This window comes from Papilio machaon, chromosome 23, assembly GCF_912999745.1.
Source record: "Papilio machaon chromosome 23, ilPapMach1.1, whole genome shotgun sequence".
NCBI lineage: Eukaryota > Metazoa > Arthropoda > Insecta > Lepidoptera > Papilionidae > Papilio > Papilio machaon.
This window is the reverse complement of record NC_060008.1, coordinates 3493292-3521272: the sequence shown is the minus strand read 5'-3', so window position 1 is coordinate 3521272 and position 27981 is coordinate 3493292. Positions and strand designations below refer to the sequence as shown.

The following is a 27981-nucleotide window of genomic DNA, read 5'->3' as shown; positions in this document are numbered from 1 at the left end:
GTCGTATCTGCTGCAAACATTTGTTCTGTAGAGTGCAACTGACGCCGGAACCGCAAATACAAGTGAATTCATTGCACCATTTGTTTGTGTTTAATTGTCTAGAAACACACACACACATTCATTACGCGATATTCTAGTTTGTGTTTATTATTTTAGATAGAATTATTCAGTTGTTTGAATACTTAGGTTCACAATATTTGTTTCTAAACGTGATGAATTGAACTGAATAAAGATTGAAGAGTTCTTGGTTATGTTATCATACATAAACATGTTAGTTAAGTGAATGAAAATCCAATAAAATATTCAATAACCTTGTTAAACATATTCGGTCTTCGAATAATCGAATGACTTTTCTGTATAGCTACAAAGAAAACATTTCCCTCAATGTATTATTTTCAATATATTTTAGCCTACGTTGAATTTTAAATCAAAATGTTTTTACTGGTTATTACTTTAAAGTCAGAGATCAAAGTCCATTCATAAACTTCATAATAAAAACAGGGTACTTATGAGATTTTATAATTACACTGAGATAAAATCGCTTCCATAGTAAAGGAGTCAACGGAGCGAAGAAATTATTGCGGTTACCGGGTAACCGGCAACTTATTAATTCTAACAATAATATGCTTACATATAACTAACTATTTACATTAATAGTATAAAGAGAAAAAAAATTATGTTGTTTGTAACATATAAACTAAAAAAAAACAACTGGACCCATTTACAAAATTCTTCTACAGTTAAAATGCTACATAATCCCAGAATTATTAAGTCTAATAGCAGTTGGCTGCGACTTCATCGGTGGGATTAATAAAACAATAATAGTAATAAATATAGTCTAGGTATGTCACCCGGGGATAGTGTACATTCCCAACAGTACGTTTTTCAAATCGGTTCAGTACTTTCAGAGCCTATTCGATGGAAGCAAACAATCAAATTCCTTTTTATTTTATTAATATAAATAAAAAAAATGTTTAACTAATATATGCACCATTGCAAAGCCGGGACGGGCCAATATTACTAATATAGCCAGGAATGGAAAAAAAATATTTACGAATGTATGCAAAACACTAGGTTCACCTTTAGTTTACAATGTTTAGGAACAAAAGAAGGTATCGGTGATGTATAGCGTTTTGCTTACCTTGACAGTGACCGACACACTCGTGCGATACTTCAGTCATTATCGACCATAACACATTACAAATGATTAGCTTTATATGAAACTATGTTAAATAACTAAAATTTACATTTTAATTTTGCTGTATTTTTCATATTTTAGACTTAGAAATTATAAAAATTCGGTATAGCGCAATGCTGATATAATTAGGGTACATGTATTTACTTAACTACTAGATTTTGCCAGCGACTTCGTCCGCCTATGTGCTCATCAAGATCCGTTGAGCCGTTCCGGAGATACCTTCAAACAAACATCCATCCATCCATCTAAACATTCACATCTTCTATATATATAAAAGAAAGTCGTGTTAGTTACACTATTTATAACTCAAGAACGGTTGAATCAATTTGACTGAAAATTGATGGGCAGGTAGCTTAGAACCAGAAAACGGACATAGAATAATTTTTACCCCGTTTTCTATTTTTTTTTATTCCGCGCGGACGGAGTCGCGGGTAAAAGCTAGTTTATAATATTAGTAAGATTTAATTATTTATTTAGGAGAAGTCACTGTTTCACAATATAGCATTACGAAACCGAAAGAAACAGCTTTTGTATCTTTGGCTAGTTTAATTTATTTAAAGTCGTAAGAACAATTTAACTAAGAAAACAAACAAATAAAGATAAAAGGAAAAAACGACTTAAACTATGTCACTAATCCGTGGTATTTATTCAAACTGTAAGCAGACAGCTACAAAGAGAGGTCGGCACAGAGTAGCACAAACAGAGACATAACTTGAAACTTTTTCACATTCCTGCCTGAAAATTTGTTAGATGCCGGAGAATTACATCAAAGGACGAGAGATAGGGCGGGGCAAGAAGTCGCTTATACAGTTGCTTGGGAGGACATAATTAAGTACAATCGAAGACGTTTATTTCCCATTCATTTCTGTGACATGTCATTTGTCTCTCATAATGCAATAAAGTCGAAACCTTGTTAAAGTAAAGTACAACCTTACAAGGTGCTTTATGTAATTTGGGCCGCCATTTTGTAAATCGAGCGAGTGAGCGACTGACTTTGGCGACGAAAGAACGAAGTGTCGGGAACGCATGAATGTATGATTTTTTTATTAATAAAAATCACTGTGTTTCGAAGATTTAGGTAGCCTCGGGTACGAAGGGCGTTATAGTGACAGTTCGCTGTATGATATGCGATCCTAAGTGGAGACGGAATTTAATTTCTATGTAAATAAATTTCAGTTTCATTTACCTTTTACCTTTAAAGTTTAAAATAAAAAGATAAGAGAGATCCCATCGTTATGCTAAGTAAAGAGCAGTCTATAAAATTGTCTTGTCTTGATAAAACAAAGTTAATTACACTGTGTAATCGCATCTCAAACGCTCAAAGGACCTGTCCGCAGCTATCTAAAAAGCCTTTGCCACTTATTAAACCTCTTTCTTGAACTATGCAAAGGTTAATTATTGTTTTTTTTCCTAAAAGATAAAATTAAAATGTCTTTATAAAGGAAATAAAAGCCTTTGTCTGACAAGACTTACGCTTAAACCTGTATAGTAAATAAAAAATATTTTCATTTATTTCGTTTTTTACAAAAATGTTTAAGTACGATTTTAATAAAACTTTCAAATGTCGGAACAATGAATGTCGAGTTCTATTTTAACGAACAGAAAACACAAAGGTAATGGATGTTACTAAAGTAAAAAATATTTGAACCGGATTAGCTACACGAGGTAAATACCAAAAGCAAAAAGGTAAATTTGTACTATTTTACATTACGTGGATTATTCTTGGCAACTTACTATATAAGTAAACACGTTCTAATTGCTAATTTCTTGGCAAAATCTGAGTTTGAATAAACAAAGAATTCTTAAAGTGCCTCAATATGGCTTATTGAGAGAGCTGGCGATTATCCAAAATGAAAAATCAAAGCTGGAAATTGCCTTACAAAGGAACTTGCCTACAAGACACTATGCATTGTTAACATCTATACCTAAAATGGCTTAGGAACGGCTATTCATGGCTGACAAACTGCTAAATAGAATCTATTGAGTTGTCTAAACCAATGCTACTGACTGATTTTACTAAAGAATACGTATACATGAACATAACTTTGAATTATGCAACATCTCTCTGCATCAAGCTCAAATTCAACAAACATGTTATTAATACAAGTATTATTGACACGTTGTGTTAATTAAAATCACAGTTTATTTGCCACTTTTATTTTATAATACAAAATCTATCATAGTCACAACATTCATGCCATGTTAAGTCGATAAGTATTGAGTATATTTATATAAAAAGGTATTTATATATGAGTATATTTATATAACCTTATTTACAAATTTACTTACCTTCTGTTACTGAGACCTAAATCTCTGTATAAAACATATTGTAATCGCTGTCATTATAATAACAATATGTTTTAAACGGGGATTTTGGTCTTAGAAACCTACGATTACTGTATTTAGAACATTTCACAAAACCAATTACATAAATTTTCAACAAACTAATTCTTGAAAACAATTTACGCCATCTGAATAGAATTTAGGCTTCGCAATATGCGTAGGACGTTATTACATAACATATTAAACAATCTGTTGCTAAAGCCCACGCGACAACCCACAAGCACCCGCCACGTCCCTTAAATATGTAAACTAACATGTTTGAACCGCAAACAAGTTCGTAATTTTATTATTTTGTTCAATTTTCTACTACAATAACTGAATCACTTATCGTTGCTTTCTGAGGCCAATATAAGTCATTGTTATGTCTGTTTTGTCAAAGATAATGAAGGGGATGACGATATGGTTTTCGACTCAGAAACCAACGATTAGTTTTTATTAACAAAAACTTAATATAGATTTAAAGCTACAATATAGTATTAGTACTTCTAAATATGAATAGAAATCTTAGGACAAAGACAATTAAAATAAATATTGAAAATAACATTATTGAAACAAATTAAAATTGACAACAAGGTCACGAGGAGATTCACCTCTCACTGCTTCGACAAACATGATGTAAGGTGACCACAGATTTATTATGAAAAAAACCTATAAAACACTTAGTAATACTTTATCCAATTTTCTGTTCTCGCATAGTTATTTTGTCATTTAATGAAATTAAGAATAAAAATATCTTATCGTTAGCGGGACATTGGAAGAGCTAAGTAAATGCAACAAATATACGTAGGCATGATAATTTCAACATGAAGCAATATCATATTTCTTCATTTTCCAAGATCTATTGTATCATAAACATGAAATAAAAATGGCACCAAGAATTTAGTATCTGGCTTACTACTCCTTAACATTTCATAAGAGAAACCAACTTAGTTTATAATGTGTTGGCACGAGAAAGTTACGAGTGTGTGCCAAAAATTCTTGGCTTAAAAAAGTTTCACTTGCATTAAATTACTTTCTAGATAAAGTTACAATTTGGTTTAAGGACAGGACATACACTTACAACTTATAAAATGACCCATTTAATTTCTGAGTAGGGACTCAATTTGACTGTAAGGAAAATCCTGGAATAACACATATCGTGGAAGCCCCAGCATACAAAGTCTATGTGTGCTTACATTGTTCTGGTCTTGAAGATAGATCGTGTGTTTCTATTTAGCGTCTAGAATATCAACTGGGAGTCACGACAACGTTTAGAAAGCTGTACTCAGACCTAAGTAAAGTGAATGGACGTATAACGTACATAAATACTAGAGACCAGTAACTATGGCTTCCTAGGGAGAAAGGTTGCAATTTGTTACTAAAGAACTAGAATGTTTCTAAAGTATTACAACAAAAGTTAATTCATGAAATCCAATGGTAAAGGAAATAAAGGCGAATATTTATATATATTGGTGACTAAGAAACTAACTCAAGTCCTTGCAGTTTCAATTTTAACTTCGACAACTACATACTTATTTCTTTTATTAAATCTGACAGTCTACTTAAGTTAATTAAATAAAATGCTATATTCCAAACCTTATTAAATATGAGAAGTAGTACAATGGGAAGCATGTGACCTGTAAACAATACGGATTGCTACGTGAAAAAATATATTATTCTCGCAAAAGTCGGTCATCCAGGTACTTGTTAGTAATTGTGCCTTATGGAGGAGCCTCAGGGTGCGTTTTAATGAGGCCCATGCTCATCATAATGAGGAGCTATGCCACTGTTGCATTGTTTTATGTCACTATTTACTAATTTATTTTTACTGTTTTATTTCTTTATTATTGTAATTTAAAAGCAAACAAGTCACAAGCATACTTTTGATTCCAATGTTGACTTATTTAAGCCAGTATGCTCTGCATTGTTTCGTATATAATATGTAGTATATAATACGTAGTATATAATCTTATAAAATTACAATCGTATACATCGATTATAACTAGTATTATTAAGAACTCATAAAACGTTTAACAATCAAATTATTAGTTTCAAAATTAATGCATAAACAAAACTTATTATAGCGTTAATAGGCAAAGCTATTTAAAAAAAAAGTTAAGAAAAATAAGAGATATTACTGATATTTAGAAACGACAGCATAAAGCCTATAGTTTTGATAAAATAAACCTCAAACATGTTGCAAATTGATATTCCAACTATAACTATCAGGATATATTCTGTTACAAAATTTCATTTCCACATACAAACACACACAAGACTTTCTACACAGAGATGCGAAACTTGGAATTATCAAACTCGAGTTGGAAAGCATTTGCAACGTTTGAAGCGTATACCTCTAAACGAGTTGCCAGCAATAGTGGCAACTAGTTGAAAACGTTTCAGAGTTCAGAGATTTATAAGTCGCTAATGGGTTTTCGAATATTTCTATTTTCACTTATATTTCTGTGTATATACGTAGGCGATGATTCAGAAGATATGCTTTTAAATAAGTTTAAATCCTTTGCCATGTAAAATACTGAAAACCTTTTTTTTTCACTCCCACGAAGTATCAAAACAAGAAGTTCCAGAATTCCATTTGAAGGATATTTGAAAATGTATTTTTATTAACGTCAAAATTACAACAAACGTTTTGAAAAATAGAACTCACTTTTAGCGTTATTTAAAACTAGCTTTTACCCGCGACTCCGTCCGCGCGAAATAAAAAATAGATAACGGGGTAAAAATTATCCTATGTCCGTTTCCTGGTTCTAAGCTACCTGCCCATCAATTTTCAGTCAAATCGATTCAGCCGTTCTTGAGTTATAAATAGTGTAACTAACACGACTTTCTTTTATTTATATACTAGCTTTTACCCGCGACTCCGTCCGCGCGGAATAAAAAATAGAAAACGGGGTAAAAATTATCCTATGTCCTTTTCCTGGTTCTAAGTCCACCAATTTTCAGTCAAATCGATTCAGCCATTCTTGAGTTATAAATGGTGTAACTAACACAACTTTCTTTTATATATATAAAGATATAGATAGTGTTATTGGAAAAATCAAAGAATACTTTAGATACATAAAGAAATAACATTTATAAACTTTTATAATTATAATGCAAAAAACATACGTTAGCAGATACGATTTCTATCTTCTGGAAACATACGTATTGAGGAAAAGTACAATAACAAAGTATTTAAACGAAAACAAAACAATCGAATGCAACAATCAAGCAATCGAACCATCTCCATATAGTTCTCGACGTAGCGTAGCCCAGTTTTATTGCTCCGGAAAATATTCTACTCTTTCACTTGTTGTTCCGTTTGTTGTTTATTCGTATGGATCATTGTAACAACTAATTAATTCCGGACGTAATACCGTGAGATATAAGAGCAAATTGGTAGCTAAAGGACTATGTTTATTAATGAATCGATGACAGTATAATGAAACTATCAGAAATCTAAGTTACCTGCTTCTTTTCTTTGTTACATTACTATGGATATGATAGTATATTATGTTGAATGACTTCAATCTTTGGTCACTCAGTGTTCACTGTCTGATTGCTATGAGAAATAAAGAATGATGGGCAATGGTGCAAAAGGAATAGAACAGCTAAGGAAAACATACAACCGTAAAACTAAGTTTTTTAATTAAAAAGTCTAACAATGTTCATTAAAGATATAGGTGTACCACAATTTGTATGTAATGTAATTCTTTACGCTTTGTAAATATAATAAACAACTCTCTGTAGTACATTTAAACACAACAATTACATCAACGAATTTCATTTGACGTAGTCTTGTTTTCGTTAACTGTTTCTGTAACAAAGCGCCTACCCTCGAGCTTAGAGCAGATCTACTTAAACAGTCTTCAGTAAGATCCGTAGCTAACATTTATCCGCAACGGAGCCTGCCAATTAATTCTTCGAGGCTTCGCATCTTGGCGTTGAGCCAGATTCAGTGAAATGCAGCACAACGAACACTGCAGTATGACGAAATGGTACACTCTTATCATTCGAATACTTTCTTCGAAAACAACAACAGGATATAATTGTTTTATTCAAATAAACTGTGGGAATAATGAACCTATCTTGGATTCAACAGATCTTTCGCTCACCCAATGAATGAGTGTATGTATGTATATACCAATCAGATTTCAAATACAATATCACAGTTTATTCCATTTATTATGGATTTGGTAATTAAGTACAACGATAACTTTCGACTTGACAATAGAATTTTAATGGCAATTTTAAATGAAATAAAAGAGAAATTTAAACAAAGTATCAAGAATAGTTATAACTCAAATGGAGCGCGACATCCCCTCCATTGTCGAAGGCTACAAAATGGGGGGAGGGGTTCCATTCTGTCGCTCCGAGTACATTAATACCGGCTGAATGCACCCGACGGTTGCAGGAGCGACCCAGTTTTGTGCAAAAAACAACACTCGATTTTTAAACTGGGTACGACTGCGGCGCCCAGATTGCCCACCTCTACGGAACGAGGTCGTAGACTTCGTTTCAAATTTATCTAATGCACGACCACAGAGTACCCGACATTATCAACTCTTTGTGGATAAATGTTAAAGATGTACTTAATGGTTTATTCGATCGAAAATTGCGAAAGGTTGTGAAATCTAAGTCATCCCTATCAAAAAATCAGAAATGTTTCATTACAGATTACGGTCACTCAAACTATTTCTAAAAATAAGCTTGAAAAAAACTAAAGCAATACTTTGAGTTCTTGACATAGATTTCCTTATCACAAAAAATTACGACAGTTTAAATTTCCAAATATTTCAACTTGTGGAATTTGGAATCCAATGGACGGAGGAATTTGGGAAATTTTGTTTTAAAATAAAATAATTTCGTAGCGACCTCTGTCGAATTAATTTTCATCATTGTCATTCAGGTCAAGAGTAGTTTTAAGCCAGTCAACACTAGAAATGTAATTGGATTATAACCAAATAGTTTTATTGCTTGTAAAATTTTACCACTGCCAGGAAAATATAGAACATAGTCTAAGTACGGCACTAAAATATTGTTAATAAAAATTATACCTAACGGTTAAATAAAATTAAGTATTTTTTAAATTTAACAGCAACTAACTCACGGAGCTAATGGGCACGTCCAATAACGGCGGTGACCGATGTAAGAATGCGTCATTGTGGGTATTACAAAATATTTGAATACTTAATTTTTTTATAAAAAAATTAAAAAGTTATATATCCTAAAAGGCGAAGCGTAAAGCTGAAACGTAAAGTAGGTTAACATCAAATAAGCGCAACCTCCTTTCAGTGCAAGTTTTTTAATTTGCCACGGGTTATGATATTACCGCTTGGACACATTTCTAACTTGCCGCTGCGTTATTTAATGAGTCACTTTTTATAGTAAAAAACGAGAAAAACTGTTTACATGCCGTTACGAAACACCCGCGGATACGTTGTCAAAGCTGTAGTGTGAAAAAGAAACATATATTGTTTAAGATGTGAAATAGAAAGAGAAGGCATTGGAAATGGTAAAACGTTATGCCACAAGACCCGAGGTCAATAAATAATGATATCACTTACTTACAATTGACAATATCTCAGAAATACGATCTCGCAAGGTTAAGTTTTGATATAAAATATCAAAGGACAATAGTAATTCAATCCAGTGTGAATGTTAACGTTGTACATATTTTTTTAATAGAATCTTGAAATTGATAAGACCACAACCTTCAATCAGTGATGAGTTAAAAACCGAATATATAAAAGCATGAATACATGACTTCACATTTTTCCGAGTCACTTCGGTTCTAGTGGCTAATAACTGTTACACTCACCCGTATCCTGGCTTCTGGCAGAACCAGAACCTTGTCAGTTTGGCAGCCTCTAACAGCGCACCGCCAAGGTCCCCGATCCTCATACCAGTGCAGCAGCACCCATCCCCCTCCTCCCCTTCGCCCACTAGCACCACCCGGGACTCAGACTTCGCCACTTTGACAAAATATCCTAGCCCGAATCACTCTCGACACTTGTTTGTACACTATTGTATTGTACACACTATTGTATTTTACACACTATTATATTGTACACACTATTGTATACTTTTATTTTCACCAATTCCCACAAACACATAAGTTTACTTCATTTCAGGTAATACTGCGACTGGTTCAAATTGTTCATGTTATTCTGGTTAGTTAAAAAGAGCTTATGAAGGGAAGTATTGTTAAAGAAGATCCAAAGATCTTCAATGCTATACAATAAAATTTACTAGTCGAAAGTGACATCGCCGATAAAAAGTTTTATTTTATAGTTTAAGATGGCAAACAAGTAAACGACCACCTAAACTAGGCGAACCAGCAACCGCTGCCCGTAGACCGCAATTGCAGATGCGTTGCCTATTTTCAATCAACGGAGGAGAGACGCACGGAATGTGAATAATTTCTTCCTTCGCGTCCGCTCCTCTGCAAAATCTACTCTCTCGAGTCACGTGGATAACATTGTTTCGATATCTTTACCAGTTGCTAAGCAACGGTCTAATTTAAAAATAAATGAATTAACACAGATAAGATTAGATGAAATTGTAAACGCGGACAACAAAATGTAAACAACGCTACGACTCTAAATCGTTTAGTTTTCTTAACTTTCAAACTCGTCAATCGTAAAACGTAACAATTCGGATCAGAATAACAAAGTAATCAGCATTAATAATACATTACAAGTAATGCAAACATAGGGGAAAACTGTGATAATAAATCAAAACATTTATTGTACAGTAATGACTGGCATGAAAACTAGCTCTATCAAACGCACGTCGACGCCTTTGCGATTTCACTGCAAGTGGGTTATGTGACTTGTATAACTGACGGTCATTAATGTTTATTGTTATAAAGTGAACGGACGACTGAAGAATTCACTATTATGATTAAATACAGTATTAAATGAAGGTTACCTTGACGACAATAAAATATTAGAATTCAACACGTTATGGAATACGCAAGTACAATAACAGAAGTCCAAACACTCAATAAACTTCTACAAAAATGGACATATCCGACGCAAGGAGACACATGACGCTCTTTTTGTCGGAATATGATTAACTAGATTTACCCAGTTTGTGATAATACGCTAGAAAACGGTATAAAACACATTTCAGTTTTAAGTAACAAACTAGTCTCCTTTCAAATTGTGTTTGGACTAACCATTCTCGAGTGTATCCGTGTACCGAGGCTAATATTCCGAACTAAATCATTATCTTGATGAAGCAAATACCGTGCGAGTCCTACATTCAAATAGAATTCCTAAGGCCGTTTACATTTACTCTACATACTTTTGCTTATATACTAACTATAATTTAAATGTATGTTTAATACAAAAGACAGATTAAGAGTCTGTCTTGAACGAAGAAAAAGAAGAATCTGAGAAGAAGTTGGTAAACATCACTGCCAGTATTGTCAACTGTAGCTATGTGCACTTTTTTATCGGGCAAGATATAATGAGGGTATAGAAAGTATCGCTATAAAAAACATCTTAAAAGCCTGAGATATTTGCAAATAAAACTGAAGATTGTAGAAAGTAACAGGCCAGCTAACTGCATCAATCGCAAAAAAGCACAAAATAAAAACTAATATACTGATTGGATTTACTTACGATACGAAACTATCGATAAAAAAACACTAGAAACGGGGTCGATTGACCTCGAATGTCGATATCGACGCACCTAACTCTCTGACGATAGGGACGCAATTCAATCGTGCTCCTGTGATTTGTTTTGATTGCGTATCGTACATCGAAGCCTACTTTGTTATATTGGCACAAAGTTAGCATCGTCCAATAAATGAAGAACCGTTCTTATCCGTGTCTTAAATTCGCAAGAGAAAGTAGTTGATTGTATATAACCTTGCTATTGGTAAAGATGATACTATGAATTATTGGATACATTATAATATTATCACGCAGATATTCAAGATTTTGTTTCAATAAAATAATATAAAAATAATAAGAGAGAAAATAAGAGCGTCGGTGGCTCAGGGGTTAAGCACTTGACTTGCAATCTGCAGGTCATGGGTTCGAATCCCGCAATGTACCAATGTGTTTTTCGATTTACATATGTACATATATCCGACATTCTTATGGTGAAGGAAAACATCGTGATGCAACCTGCACATATCTGTGAAGAAATTCAAAGACACGTGTGAAGTCAAACAAACCGCACTTGGCTAGCGTGGTTAACTATGGCCTAGTCACCCCTAACTTAGGGTAGGCTCCGAGAGCCCCTCGGTGAGGATGTATAGTGAGCTGATGATGATGAATATAAGAATGATATACATGTAAGTTTATATAACAACATTTTATACATCGGTGATAAATTCAATAATTAAAACCATATCAGATTATTTTGTTCTGCGGAGTCTTCGTAATAGAAATAAAACCTTTCAAGTGCAGATGATTGTTAAATTTACAGATTGTAACTCTTTTACAATTCTCCTATTGTATTTGCGTAGACGAAAGAAAAGTGAGAAATTGCGTTTTATTTCCTTCAGATTGTAAAAACAATTTAGTTAATAGCGTATTGTATTCGCCCACACGTGGTTAATTAAGACGTTAAAATCTAAGTTTCTATTTCTTTCTTTTTAATTTGATATAATCAAACTTATTCTTATTTAAAACGTCATTTAATTATTGTTACAAAAAATACCGGAACTGGGGAAGCGTGGTTGACTATGTCCCAGTTACTCCTCCTCCTAGGCTCAGTGCTCCTCATTATGGACGTATAATGGGCTAATGATACTACAAATAATCATTTTCAGGTTATGTATTTTGGAAGGCATAGGTCAAACGAACTAGGTCACATGCTCTAACACTGCAAATCCATTAAATAATAATTGAATTTGCATAATGTTTCGTTTACAATGCGTTACGCGTATGTACACAATTACTTCGAGTTTAATCAAAGTGCACAATGTATTACGTAAGTAGGCAATTATTTCGATTGAAACAATATTAATAAACAACAATAAAGTCGACAAATTGTCGCCGGCGACGCAACGTGACAGGGAAAATTCCGCAAGGTCGAAGCGAACAGCTGATTGTGTCGACCTTAAATCTAATAAAAGCTCTTAAAATATGGTAATTAAATAATTTTATCTTGAATATATAATTCAAACAAGCTCTATAATTTTTAAACCTAAAGAATTGTGATGACAATTGTTTCGGCAATGGTTAGCGGTTATTCTCTTCAGTTAAAATCAAACCGACGACCATCAAAACGTTCATCCATTAAGCTATCGTAAAAACAAGCCATTCCATTGAAATAAAATAGTCGTTCGCGGTTCATTTTATTGCTGTCTAGACAGGATATCGAAATTGAAGTCAATTACTTTGATTTAAACCGCTGCCACAAATTGATAATATTTGCTATAACAAATGAGTTACGATAAAAATGGATTTACCATTCTTTAATTTAATTTTTTAATGATAAAACATGTATAATGATGTATATATAAATTAGAAAATTCCTAATAAACAGTAATAAAACTCAATTAATGGCAACGCAGAGTTTTCATTGCAGTAAATAATTCACACCAAATTGCTTTCAAAAGCAGAAGTTGTAATTGCTACCTGCCAAAGCTGTGCCAGCGCCAATTAAGTAACGTTGCTAGGGTTGCCAAATTCAATTCCAACACCATATTAATGAGATGCCACATCTTATGTAGTATGTAAAAATCGTACTTTTTGCTTAAGTGATGTTTCATAAATAAACACTCTTTAACAAATAAAGATAAATAACCATTTATTATGCAGGATCTGAAATTATCACTAGGTTAAATTTAAATTATTATTATTTAAATTGTTTTAACTTCTAAAAGCAAAGTGACAACCCTGTTAATTACTAGAGTAAACATTTCGAAAATTGCATTTTAGAGACGTGACGTTTGCGCGTCTGCTTAGCTCGCTCTAAATCAATTACATTTATAATCACACTAATTATAATGTGCTCATCTTTATTTGTTCACTTGGCAAGTTAGTGAATTCAAACACAAATGCAATAATACTGATGATTGTCTTCCTATTGAAGTAATTCTTTAAAGATCACATAAATTAGCTTACATAGCTTACGTTTTCATTTAGTATCTTTTTCAACATAACTCGACCCTGACCCTAGTCATAAAGCGTTTTTAATTAATAACTGTATGATAAAGCCATATACCGAACATCATGTACTAAAGATATTTAATTACGAGCAATAAACGAAACATCGTAAAATTGTAACCTAACATATATTACTAAGGTACGTTAAGCGCACAAAATTTGTGCTACAATTAAGGTTATACTTTTTCCAGGACAAAGTTATTGGTAATTTTTATTTACGACAACTTATTAAGTTTAATTAATAATTTAAAGACTGAAAAAGTATTTTTAGACTTTGTGTAAGTGAATATGTGTAAAAGAAGGGAGTGAATTCAGGTATGACGGCTGATAAACTTGTTTTTGAAGAGTAGTTACTACATACTGTTCAGGCATGATGCTGAAACCAATTTCATCCCCAACGAGAAATGATATAAATCCATTCGTTGGCTTTTCAAAATACAAGGAACAGGGGAATGAAACAAGACATGGGAAAAGTATTGTTACTTATTGTGCTTTACAACAAAACGTAAGTATTTTGCAAGTCTCGAAAACGTTACTCAAGAGTTGAGGCACAAAGGAGCTTTAGAAATGGCGTTTCAGTTAAAGTGCAGGAACATGCGTTATCTTCATAAGCCTACAGCAGGGAAATGCAATGAGCTGCACTTTAAACGTACCCATTGTGAACCTCGCCCGTATAGGAAAGTATTTTCTAAGAGTTTATTGACCTCATACAATCGGTGGGTACATAAGGACATATTTTTCAACAATCATAATTGTTCAACCCATATTTGTTTACTGTTTAAAATGATTGTAGTCACAAAAGAGATTGTCATAAAATAGATCCCATAGTTCACACTCATTTTAGGGCCACAACGGAGATTGTAAGTAAAAAAAAAAATTATAAATCCGTCATATCATATCTCGATATAACTTGAAATAGTGTAAAAAAATAATAACCTTATATTTTAACAACATTTGTCACCACACTGCTTTTTACTTCAAAACAATCTCTTAACTTTCAACACGCACCATCAAAAATATTCAATCACTATAATTTTTCATCAAGTATTAAACAAACGAAAGGTAATGTAATACTAAAGGTCCGCGGACGGCCTTCGCGACTAATCAGGGCCGCGTGTGTAAGTTATCGGCGAACAGCGACTGTGTACTGAGTAGGGACACGTTACGAAACAAACCGCGCAAATTGCATTAGCCCTACTCAACGCACACAATAAGATTGGGGCTTCTATCATGTCCATTATGTAAATCAGGGCTTTATCTTAGGCACATTATGAAATAAAATAAAAGATTCACGCACTTGACCGGAAAAGTAAAAATCCTACTAAATTTAGGGCTATCCCTTAGGTACCTTCTAAAGGTACTATCGGTATTTTTGGATTAAATTTAGTAATGAAATAATATTTATTGTATATGAAAACTACATCGATCTAAAAAAAACTGGCAATGAGGTATAATCATAAAAATAAAAAAAATCCTCAATCGCATGTAGTTTGTGTCACAACACAATGTAATCAGGCGAGTCAGCACGGTCTCGAACGGAGATGTCGCCGCCTTACACAGTTAATTCGCAATCGAATAACAACTCAATTATTACGACATTAAAACATAAAATTGAAATTAAGTTTTACCTTTGGAAAGGTTCTAAATGTATGAAACAAAATCCAGCTGATACAAGTTTGAGTATTCAATTAACTAGCTGTCGCCTGCGACTCCGTCAGTGCGGATTAAAAACAAACTTAATTGCCAGTGTGTTCTTCCAGACTTGCTCTACGTCTGTGCCAAATTTCATCGATATTCGTTGATCCGTTTTGGAGATACCTTCAAACAAACATCCATCCATCCATCTAAACATTCGCATTTATAAATTAGTAAGATATACACCAACATACAATAAAATTAGATATAGCGATTGTACTATCTATAGATAGTAGATAGACAAATTAATTTCCAATTATGAATACATTAATGACGATTAAAAATAAAACATTTCAATTAAGAGTGGAGTGTAATCGTGATGTAGGTACATGATTATGTAATTATTTATTAAAGGTATTTTATACTAGCTTTTACCCGCGACTCCGTCCGCGCGGAATAAAAAATAGAAAACGGAGTAAAAATTATCCTATGTCCGTTTCCTGGTTCTAAGCTACCTACCCACCAATTTTCAGTGAAATCGATTCAGCCGTTCTTGAGTTATAAATAGTGTAACGAACACGACTTTCTTTTATATATATAGATAGATTGATATGATCATCATCATCATTATCAGCCTGAGTTTGTCTACAGCTGGACGTAGGCCTCCCCCATCGATTGCCACAATGCCCGGTCCTGTGCCGCCCACATCCAGTGCACTCCCGCAACCTTGACCAGGTCATCGGTCCATCTTGCAGGAGGCCTACCCACGCTAAATATATTACATATACGCTTAATTGATATACTTTTACATAATGTAATAACGTCAGTAAATAATTAAAAACTATATTTATAATCGACATGATTATATGAAAATGCAACTATATACAACTTTGTTTACTAAAATCGCAAAATAAACCTTACATGTAGTACGTTCCTAACATTTATCAGCATTTAATGTACCACATAACCGAACACTGAACAAACAAGAAACACGATCAAACGGAATTGAACTGTTAATACAGCTTACATAACGTTATATCATACAGAAGATGAACGATGCGCGTAAAAAGTGTATGATGCCGACCGATGAATATACGGAGACCGATATATGCAAATAATGTTGAAGCAAATACTGCTCGTTGGTTAAAACAAACAGTAAATGACTACTGACGCACACTTGATGCATAAAAAAATGAAGATTAAATAATTCCAGAAATCTGGATGACGAAACTTGGTGCACCTACCCTACGTGGGATAAGGACATTAAGTTATTGGTATAAGAGAGACTAGATTACAAGATGGTTGTTTTTGTCCGCACACCTACCAAAGTTAAGGGTGCCTAGGCCTCAATCAGCTACGCAGACACAGTGCGGATTGGTTGACATCACTTTATTGAACTACTTCGCAGATATGTACAGGTTTACGTGAAGTACCTTTAATAAATCACCAATGTTTTTATTCCGAGTAAAATTATAAAAATTAAAGTAGATATCAATACAAACTAAATATAAATTCGTATTGAACGTAATATTTTATGGAGCGCGGTGTTTTTGAATATTTTCCGAGGCCCTGCTCCATCTATTGAAATAGGTCACAAACTGCATATATTAGAAGAGAGATGGAACAGCGGAACAGAACTATCTATTTGATTGATGATACCAAACAAATATTTCTCAACGCATATTGAAAACACGTCTATACAACTGAATAGACAAAATAAACTAAAATTTAAAGAAATTAAAATCTAATAAGTCCTTTCTATCCTATCCTATATTCATTACTAAAACTATAGTATATAAAGTGTTATAAAATATGTTCGTAACAGCTGCTTTCTGATGCCAGCCATATGTTGGAAATGTGCATGTATAAAAATTTGATGCATTCTTTCCCTTGTCCTACGTTAGTGATGTGAACATAACTCGTATTATATTACAATATTGTCATTCCATACACCCATATGATACACTAGCGTAACTGCACTAATACACTAGCGGTCGCCCACGACCACGTCAGCGCGGAATTAAAAAAAAGTAGCCTATATCATGCCTTTATGCATCAAAGCTACTTTTCCGTCAAAATCCCGCCAAAATCGATCCATCCGTTTCGGGCACTACCCGGAAGAAACGCAAATTTGCGTACGGACAAAAAAATTTACATTTCGGTATTAAATACAGACACTCTAATTTATTGATATAGAACAAGATAGATGTTATTTCAACACTTAATCTAGACTTCTATATCTGTATGTTTCGAATAAACTCAAAAACTACTGGAACAATTTCAAAAATACTTTTTCCATTAGAAAATTACATTATCACTGAGTAACATGAGGTATATTACTAGATTTTTTTTTAATTCTGCGCGGGCGTAGTCGCGGGTAAAAGTTAGTTATGAAATAAACAATAAACATTCACTCATATAATTACTAAAATTACTTACTAGATTAATTGAACAATGCAACATACTTAATTACATTTTATTAAAATTAATAATTATTCAATTTTAAAATAAAAACATAAGATAATAATGAAAAAATTTAAATACAATGCCAACATAATCAAATCCAATTTTCTTAATTAATTAATAATTTATGTTTTGAATAGTAAATATAAATTATATAATGTACAAAAATAGGGCCATGGTGTATGGCGTTCAGCCACTTTAATATTAACACAGACGCGCGTCCTGGAGTTAATTTAAGACTGGCCAGAAGTGATCGCGACAACTGCTACGCGTTAAAAAATAAACATAATATTAAAATAGCGGGAAACGAAATTAACTTTTTAACGATTCGTCAGCTTCAAGCCTTATTTAATTTGTAAAAATTTAATAAACTTCTCTTGCTTTTCATTTATCTCTAATATGCAATATTTAATGATAAACGAATCATAAAATAAAAATAATAATGTTAAAACAACACTGTCATAGATCAGTGGTATAGTCGACAGTACTTCAATATCGGTTATAAATTAAGAAATAACACTACATGACCTCAAAAAAAAGTATAAATACAAAACTACCAATACTACATATAATATCGTCTTTTCTAAAGTGATTATGATTCTATATGAAACGTTTATAATTTAACATCTTGACATGAATCTTAGATTACGTGCTTTTTGTTCATTGATCATGTGCTCTGTTTCCACGCGGCGTCGACAAGTGAATGAAGATTGTGAGCCGAGATAAGCCGAGCTCCGTCCGTTGGGAAATTAGTTTGAGAAATACTATTGTGTGATACGTATTGCATCTATAACCGCGGGTTTCTGAGACCAAAATGTCCCTTTAAAACATTTAGTTACCTCTCTTTTGTCAAAGATAATGATAGGGATGATGATATATTTTATACAGAGATTTTCGTCTCAGTAACCCACGGTTAGTGTATACGTAAGTACGCGGTTAGAAAACAAAGTCACTTATATCTGGCAGTCAGTTTGATGTTGGTTTTTTAGTCTAACAATTTTAAAGAACAGCACCAGAGCTAATAAATGTTGTAGGTTCTGAATTAAATTTTGCATTGTACCAAATGTGCTGTAAAAGCTCGAGGATCCCTTTGAACTCACTTTTTGTTCTCTAAGAACCATGGTCAGTGAGGTTTCACAAACCTGACACCAGAAAGTTTTTACTAGGTACTTAAATCTTTCATATACGTTCGCATTCATAGTTTCACCTATAGGATGTAAGAAATAGACACATTTGTAATACGATAACTCAATGTCCGCAATCGTATAACTGAAGCTAACAGTACACCAATGCCGGTTGTCCGTTCATTCGTGACATTCAAAGTATAACCTAAGGGTGTAGACAGACGCGCAAGAAAGTCGCAACTGGAGCGGATCGTCACGCAAGGTGTGCACGCAAAGTTAGTGCCAACACAAACGTGCGGTGAAAACGCACGTAAATAGTGAGATGTGATCAGCATCTTTGAAATGCCATTAACTTTGAAATGATTATTTATGCATCTACGTATACGGTAAAGGAACAAGCAGCTCATTTTGTCAAAAACCAGCTGCTAAATTCAATCGTTAATTGGACATTAAGGGATTCCTTTGTGGGTTTACTATGAAAAAACTAAGACTGCTGATGTACAGCTAAAGGAGTCGCAAGTATTATTTCTGTCTAACGATAGTAATTTCAAACTATGTAATAATTATTATTAATTAAATTATGAATAAATTGAAATTACTGATCTTATAACTCATAAGATATATTGTTACCTAAAAAATTATGTGCACAGGCCTGAAAAAAACAATTTCTTTTTTAATGTTAAGTACTTAAAATTAAGTATTAATTTCGTTTAGTTCATTAAAATCTATGTTCAATGCGCATCCCGGTGACCCAGAAACATTGTGGAAGTTCTTTTAGCGTAAGACAATGAGCTTGTAGTTAATATTCCCTGTGCCACTGCGAGAGTAATCTTAACAACGTATAGCTGTTGCATTATATTTCTTAACACCGCGCCGTGTGTGCATAACCCAGAAATAATACCAAAACGAACTAAATATCTCTGTTTTGATGTGCTTCATTTATTGAACAAATGAAAATATGTTCAGTCATAAAACATCTAAACACGTAACATAACATAAATACTTGCTTTTAAAATATGTCTTTGCATACCTTAGTAATAAATGAAAATATTCGTAGAAATGCTTATTTTTGTCTGTTTGAGCCTTAAAGCATTCGGTGCTTAGTATATGAAAATACATATTTGATACTGCCTTTCCATATTAAGTTATCTTAATAGAAAAGATAAACTATCGCATAAACATTGTCCGCATCAAACCGCATTAGGAAATGTTTGTATAAGGATTTAGCAACGCACATATTAATTGATACGAGACAATAAAACGATTACATTCGTCAATGCGAATGACTTATATACACACGAAGTGAATCAATAATTTAAGCACAATAAGGTACAATAATAACTTACAGTTCCAGTTTAAACATGTTGTATAGAGGATTTTTTTTATCCTTTCGTATGTTTATAACAAAGCCTCAAAGATTCAGATTTTACATGTCTCTTCTTGGTTTTAATCATCTTTATAACTGTAATAATTAATAATTACATGTCATAATTTCATACCTCTTCACACGCAAGTCTAATTGTTTAGCACACTTGACATAGACTAGATTCGAACTTAGTACATCACGTAACAGTTTCGTGTGAAGCTGCTATTATCGATATTGTGTAATGCGGCAACAACTAGCTGTGTGCTGTGAAACCTTTGTTATCGATAACTTAGAAAGATTATCTATCGATAAATCCCTTCTCTTATCCTTAATAGATTATTATTTTTTGCTTCTAAATAGTCTAAAAGTTCTAGAATAGTATTTTATGACAAATTATTTTTACTGCTTTGCAATTACGTGACATCATAATGTTGTTAGTTAACGATACAATCTATAAAGAGACCTTGGCTAGTGTCATTTTAATAAGGAGACGTTAAAAGAATTGCTGTAGACTACTAGACCAAAAGTACTAAAATTGAAATCTTAAATTAGTAGGGACAAAAATTAATCGATTTAAATAAAAATATATAATAAAGTGTTAAAAAGTTGTAACATTCACATAGACATAAGAATCCATTAGATAAGAACATCACTATTCGTTGTTATGACAACAAGGCCTTCAATATTTTTTATTGTATGATGTAAGAATTTTTTGGGTCAGCTGTGCATTTTCATAACATCGAAGAGGGAAGTGCGAATGCATAATGTGTGTCAACAGTAGAGCAATCGAGGTGACAGGAAGTGTCGGATGTAGATCGAACGAGTTATTGAAATCAATGTCTTTTGATTTTTTTTATCGTTTACGATGTAGATCAAGAACTCGTTTATAATAGAAATAATGTGTTTATAACATGCGCGACGAGATTAAGTAAGAGATTTTATTTATTATTACATTTTATGACAGTCATAATTCTACTCATATTAAGGAAGTCACTGAGAATCAAATCGTAGCCCGAGGTTAATTCATAGCAATTCAACTCTTAAACTTTACCAAGTAAAATGTACATAATTTTGCATTATCTATCTTCTATATATATAAAAGAAAGTCGTGTTAGTTACACTATTTATAACTCAATAACGACTCAATCGATTTGACTGAAAATTGGTGGGCAGGTAGCTTAGAACTAGGAGACGGACATAGGAACTTTTTTTATCTTGTGTGCACTTTTTTTTATTCCGCGCGGACGGAGTCGCGGGTAAAAGCTAGTTTAACCTAAACGTTAAATGAAAATAACACATTTGAGAACGTTAAACAAAGCGAGCATATATAAACACATAATGAATTCTGAAATATACAGCAATCACAAAACGAGTACAACAATGATAAATTTTTATTACATCAAAATTTTGTTTAAAAAAGTAACGGTTCCAACAAAAAGACATCATGAATCAAGCAATTTTCAACACCCGTCAAACACATTCGAGAGAAATGGACCTGAAAGCGATACGTCGATAAATAGCCATTTAATATTCAAGAATATTAATTCAATAAGCAAAGCGGTCCGACGGAGCACTTTCTCCGACACGTCCGCTCTTGTCCAGCGCCGTTACAGAAATAGTTGCCTATTGACCTATATTTGACGGCGGCCATATTGTGCTATGTCGCCACCTGCGCGTTGCATTAGGTGATGTTGACAAGTTACGTGCGTTGTTTAGCTCACAAAACCAATGGTGGAAGTTCTGTTACTACATAAACTGTTGAAGCAATTATAAATCAATAACGAACTAATATATTGCTATTTTTATCAAGAACAGGTTTCGATATTAAACTAAAATCAATTACGTACACTTTAAATTAATGGAAACATCACTAGTTAATTAAAAAGAATGTATCACTCTATTTGCAACATATTATCACGACATTATAATCTCTCACCAAATTACGAACATCATAAATTTTAGGGCAGCTGTAATGGAAAAAGATTAAAGGTTGTCATATATCATTTACGATAAAGATTTACGCACACATGAGTATTTTTATTCTGTGGACTCCGTTACCTTGACCTTGTAAAGGATAACGCAGAATAGAGGTACGCAGTATTATCCGATATATGACCCCATCATCCTCATATAGTTCGATTCCGAACCTATACGGATGGCATGTAGATTCAGCTACATACTTAAAACAAGATCATGAGGAACGGCCAGAGCTGAGTCAACAAATACAAGATCGACATAACCTGTATCGTTCCTTATCTAAATTCTAAAGAAAGTGAGAGTAATGCATACACATGACATATTCTCACGTTTTATCTATTGAAGTGCGCTATCTTCATTTAGATGTCAGCTAAAACGTGTGAATTTTTTTTTTACACTTTTATCAAAGAAATTAAAATCTAACACCGCGACATATTGTGATACATCGAATAAATCGATGGATCCTAAGTATAAGGCGCAAAGTAACAAATTGATGTTTTTTTTTTGCTGAAGTAAAAGGGCTTATGCGGCTTATTTTCCTATATGGTTGAAACTGTAAGAGCATCTCCTGAAAAGTTGTCAATTTGCACATTGACCCTTATTGGTAGGAGCCATAGAAATAATAATTTTTAAACACGTTTGAATTGACGTTTAAATAATAGATTCTTATTGTAAAAGATACCAAACGGACGAGTTTAAAACGGATGATGAATGATAATTATACAGATAATACTTAATTAGTTTTGACAATCCTAATGTAATCGCATATTATGACATTTTAAACTTTCAACCGTCCATTGTATAGCCGGTGATGGAACAAAGGATGGTTCGCAGTTGAATGTGTAATTACCTCACTGACTCACAAAACGAAACCATAAACTCGAGCGAAAATTACAAACACCAGTCGAATGTCGAGCCGCTCGTTACGCAAACCAACATTAAACTGTTTTAATTTCGGCCGGTATAAACTTTTATTATTATAAACTTTTTTACATAACATATAAAAGTGGAATATATATAACAATATATTTATATATGTCAGCGATAAAAGTGAATGTAAAACTCTTATTTACGCCGGAATCGAGTCGATAACGTTCGTATTTGTATCTAGATAAGATCGATAAATCAATTTGTTTGACTACATCCATATATAACGAGCTTGTTCCTTTTGACATAAGTAGAGCAAAGTTTGACACGATTCCGTGGGAACATATTGCTCGAGAGAATGTCGATTCTATACCATTTTTGCGCACACATTTGTTCGTTTTCATTTTATTTTATCCAAATGTTTTAACATTAAGCAGATGCCATTATAACTATTTGTATGTCAACTCGAAAAAGACATAGTAATGATGAATTAGTAACTTGCTTTTTTGTCAAAAAAATAAAGGAAAGAATTTCTTCTAAAGAAATCTAAAAAAGTATATTGATAAAAAAGTAAAAGGCATACATTTTCCGTTTGTTGCACAACAAACCTTTCATGGTTCCTGTAAAAATAGCATCTCAATCGATAAATCTGCAAACAAACTGCAACATTACTGATGTTCTTTCGTTATCGCTAATAGATAGTGTAACAAGTGTGAAAGCGACAGATGAGTAAGAAACGTCCTTGTTTACGCGTAGTCAAATAGCTATGGAACGAAGTTCCTTATCGCGCGTTGAAAGGGGGCTAGACGGAAAAAATTCTTACGAAAAGTTGTCACGACACTTTTTGTTATAGTAAGTATGTTAACGACGAATGAGCGCTACTTCACCATGGCAACGACGTGACAATATATAACGAAAATTCATAGAAATAAAATGTACTTCTTGTGAAGACTTAAATTTTTTATTCATAGAAGAAACATTGGTTCCTTCACTAATTAATTGAAAGGAACTTCGTTCCATCCGGGTGTCCCTTGACACCTCTCAAGTTTTTGTTTTATTTTTGTGGCTCCACCTTTTGATCTCTGACTGTAAAACTATTTATATATGATCGAAGATTATCTCAAGGTTTTTTCACAGATAAAACGTGAAACGTGAAACAATTGAAATATAAACCTTCAATTGTATCAAACAAAGATGGGTTATTAACCCTACAGCGAGGTAGGTTGGCAGCGAATGACGCCCAATAAGGACATTCTCGTTTTATCATCAGTTCACGTACGATCTTGCCTTTGCAATTGCTACTCACTTGTAATTCGATTCCGGTAGCCGTGCGTGGATTGTCGAAACATTTGCGAAATATATTTCGATAGCGGAAATAAATGGGGAAAAAAATACCAGAAACGTAAAATAATTAAACATTAAAAATAGGGTTCTCTAAAAAAGTAGATCCATTCAAAATGGTGCTAAAACGTTCTTTATTAAATACAATGTTTATAGGAATCCCTTCCTCTTTTTATATTTAAAAGAGAAGGTTTGTAAACAAACAGTGGAATCAATAAAATAATCATCGCCGCCCATGGATATCTACAACACCTGAGGGTCTGAATATTCGTTGCCCCCCTATTAAAAAGAGTTACGCACGCTTGTTTGAGGACTTTTGTCGGACTGGTTTAGAAATATCGCCGAAGATGAACAGTTCCATAATGCGGTAGTGAATGGCAGGTTCTCATAATGGTCGCAATGATGGCATAATGATTGTTTTTATTACTGTTAGCTATCACAATGTCATCATCAATGGAATCTAATCACATAATTTTTCATCACTTTTTAAAAACAATAGCGGTAGCAATAGAAATAATAATCAGACCAAAACACACAAACAGTCTAGAACCGGTATAAGAGGTTAGTACATTGAAACCGGTTGGTCGGAAACTTAAATCGTTGCGGAGGTCGCGAGGTGTCATGACAACGACCTCCGATGGTCGCCCACGCCTCGCCGGGATAAATTCGGAGACCTCGCACTTGGAGGTTGGAATTAAATATATTTGAGGTAAGTACCAATAAGGTAACTTTGCTAACGGAATGTTGAAACAAAGTAAAATTGCAATTACATCAGTTTTTTCTCTATACCCATTGTCTTAGATAGTTTGGAATATTTACAACTTATTTGGTTGTTAGTGACATCCAGCGGAATTCAACATCGGGTGATAGCTCTGTTTTTTATTAACACGTTGAGAGTGCCACTTTTTCGCTATGTGACTTTTTCACCCGTTCACTCAAGTACATAAAAATCGCGTTAGTGTTTAACCTGTTAAAAACTGTTTTCATAAATTGACTAAAGAGGAATTTTATTTACTAACTGGCAAATAAATATTTATTAAAATCAAAACACTATCATTGTGCTGAGTAATATTAGTATTATTGTCTTATGCAAACGTTACGTACTCATACTACGAGTTCTTAGTGTTCCAGCTAGAATATAGTACGAGAGTATAAGTGGGTAATTAAATTCGAGAACTGGACATTACACGAGATAATGGTCGAAGACGAGATCATCACTTCGTAAACTGTAATCACGAGTATTTGTGCTGATATTAAGTATCATGCCACAAAGGATCAAACAGGGAATAACATTTATTTCTGAAAATCCTGATCTCTCGTATCTTCATTCACTTATGAATTTATGCAAGATTTAGATCATGTTTGTAGCGTATTATTGTTTTTTTTTTTCAGAGAATGAGTGATGACATTTTTTTAAAGTGTTCACAAACAAAGTAGTACATAACTGTTTCTAATTCATCGTACATAGGAAACAATAAGATGTCAATGTTCAGTGGCCCGTTAACAAGTCAATGTCGAAATTGTGGACGATGGCCGATTCGATACATTACGTCAGTCCACTAGATGGCGCGGCGTTCACTTTCACTGACTCTACCGCTTTGATTATCTGTGTCTTTTTTTTAAATATAAAGATCGTTTACTCTGGCAGTCGTAAATTAGTCAAATGGAATCCCTTTGATGTTTTGCCGGTATATAACTATGTTAGTAGGCAAATTATATTAATAAAATCTACAAATTATACCGTTATATTCATACATGATCATGGATCGAACTATTTCTCTGACAAGTCTACCATTAATCTATTCATTATTAATGAATAGATTTTTTTTTGAGATTTTTCTTTGAGATACTTTCTGCGATCGGTCGGAATACGATTAATATAGCACCATAATTTATTATATACTAACATATCATTGGCGAAGTGTAGAGTTTATATAAATAAATAATATTTGTGAATGTGCGTGTTCGTACGAAAGTCGTCGCGAGCCACTTTCGATCTCATCAGAAAGCAATTAAGGCTATTATCGTGCATTATCATTTTTTTTATGTTTCAACCTTTATCACGATTGAAATGATAGAAAGTTTTTATATGAAACTATGTATTATAATAATATGTTTTTATTCATATTATAAAGACTAGGTTTTGTGATACTTGGAGTGGAAAAAAAAATTGGTCTAATTTAATTAATAGTACCGTGCATACTTATGATGACTATGTACGAGTGTATTACATATGTAACTATATTTAAGTGCTATAAGCATTATGTACAAGATATTACATCTAACTAATATTACAAATGCGAAAGTTTAGATGGATGGATGTTTGTTTGAAATTTGGTACAGATGAGAAATATAGTCTGGAAGAATACATAGGCTACTTAGTACGTTTTTTATTCCGCGCAGACAGTCGTGGGTGACAGCTAGTGACATATAAAAACAACTCAAAACAAATGTTTTTGCCTTACTAACCTAATAATTATATCTTGTGTAATTTTCATCGTATTGTTAATTTTTTGTAATATCAAGAAATTTGTTAATTGGAATTAATTGTACAAAAATATCAGTTGTGTAAGTTATATTAGCGGAAAGGTCACCAAGGCCGGGGCAATGGTCACGGAGTCACGCAGTCTGCGACGGATCGCTTGTAAAAAATATTGCCGAAACTATAGCCAATTTTTTTTAATAGATAACCTAGTTAAATCTCGTACAAAGTATGTACTGTCGAATAAAAATCAACATATTTCGTACACATGAAATATATTTGCTGATAAGGGAAACAAATTTATAAAATGTTTGTCTCGTTGTTAGTCTGTTTGCAAGGCCGCGTTTGGGTAATCTGCGGAACAGAAGGATCGAATTGGACGGGATTTAGGGAAGGTAGCCCAAAGTGTGTCTTAGCCTCCGATTTATATAGACAACTTTTTTTAATTGCGCGCTGACGAAGTCCGCTGGTACAGATATAAAATTACAATAGCTATCATGGTGCCACAAAGTATCTCGAATAGCATTTAAGAAAGAACTGCAATACTCCAAGGATATTTGCGAAACAAAATAATTATCAGTCAACATATAGCAACAAATTTAAATAAAAAAGAAATATATTAGTTTCGTAAATCTTAACTATTTGAATAGTTTAATTTGTGTTACAGAAGACTGATAGATGTATTAACATAGAGTAAAACATGTACAATAGTTTAAACAGTGAGTAAACAACTTAACCTCAATGTTGACTGCAATTAGGGCTGCCACCTCTATAAGATTGCATGGTTCATATTAGGGCTACAAATTTGACGTCGAATGAATTTCTTGAAGTAACATGAATTCGTGAGTTATGACTGTCTTATGTCTGTATTGCCCACAAAAGAGTTAAGGGTTGCCAGGCCACTGGTATTGTCTACATTTATTGAAATAATGCCAACCCTAGTGTTCACTTCGTATTACGTATTCCGCGACTGTACGCGGTTGCACCGCTTTACTGTCTTCCGTCTAGAAAGGACTTTGAACCTGCAAATTTACGCGGACCACATAACGAATGATAAAATAATACGTAATGAA

At 33.2% G+C, this 27981-nt stretch overlaps 1 protein-coding gene across 1 annotated transcript in view; it reads right to left on the bottom strand.

Annotated features, from left to right (window-relative positions):
• The window catches only part of LOC106708971 (IQ motif and SEC7 domain-containing protein 2), a 63283-nt gene that overhangs the window by 15687 nt on the left and 19615 nt on the right, over positions 1-27981 (bottom strand). The window contains exon 2 of the mRNA XM_045683799.1: positions 9342-9521. Within this exon, the coding sequence (XP_045539755.1) occupies positions 9342-9521 (180 nt within the window). The remainder of the gene's footprint in view (positions 1-9341; positions 9522-27981) is intronic.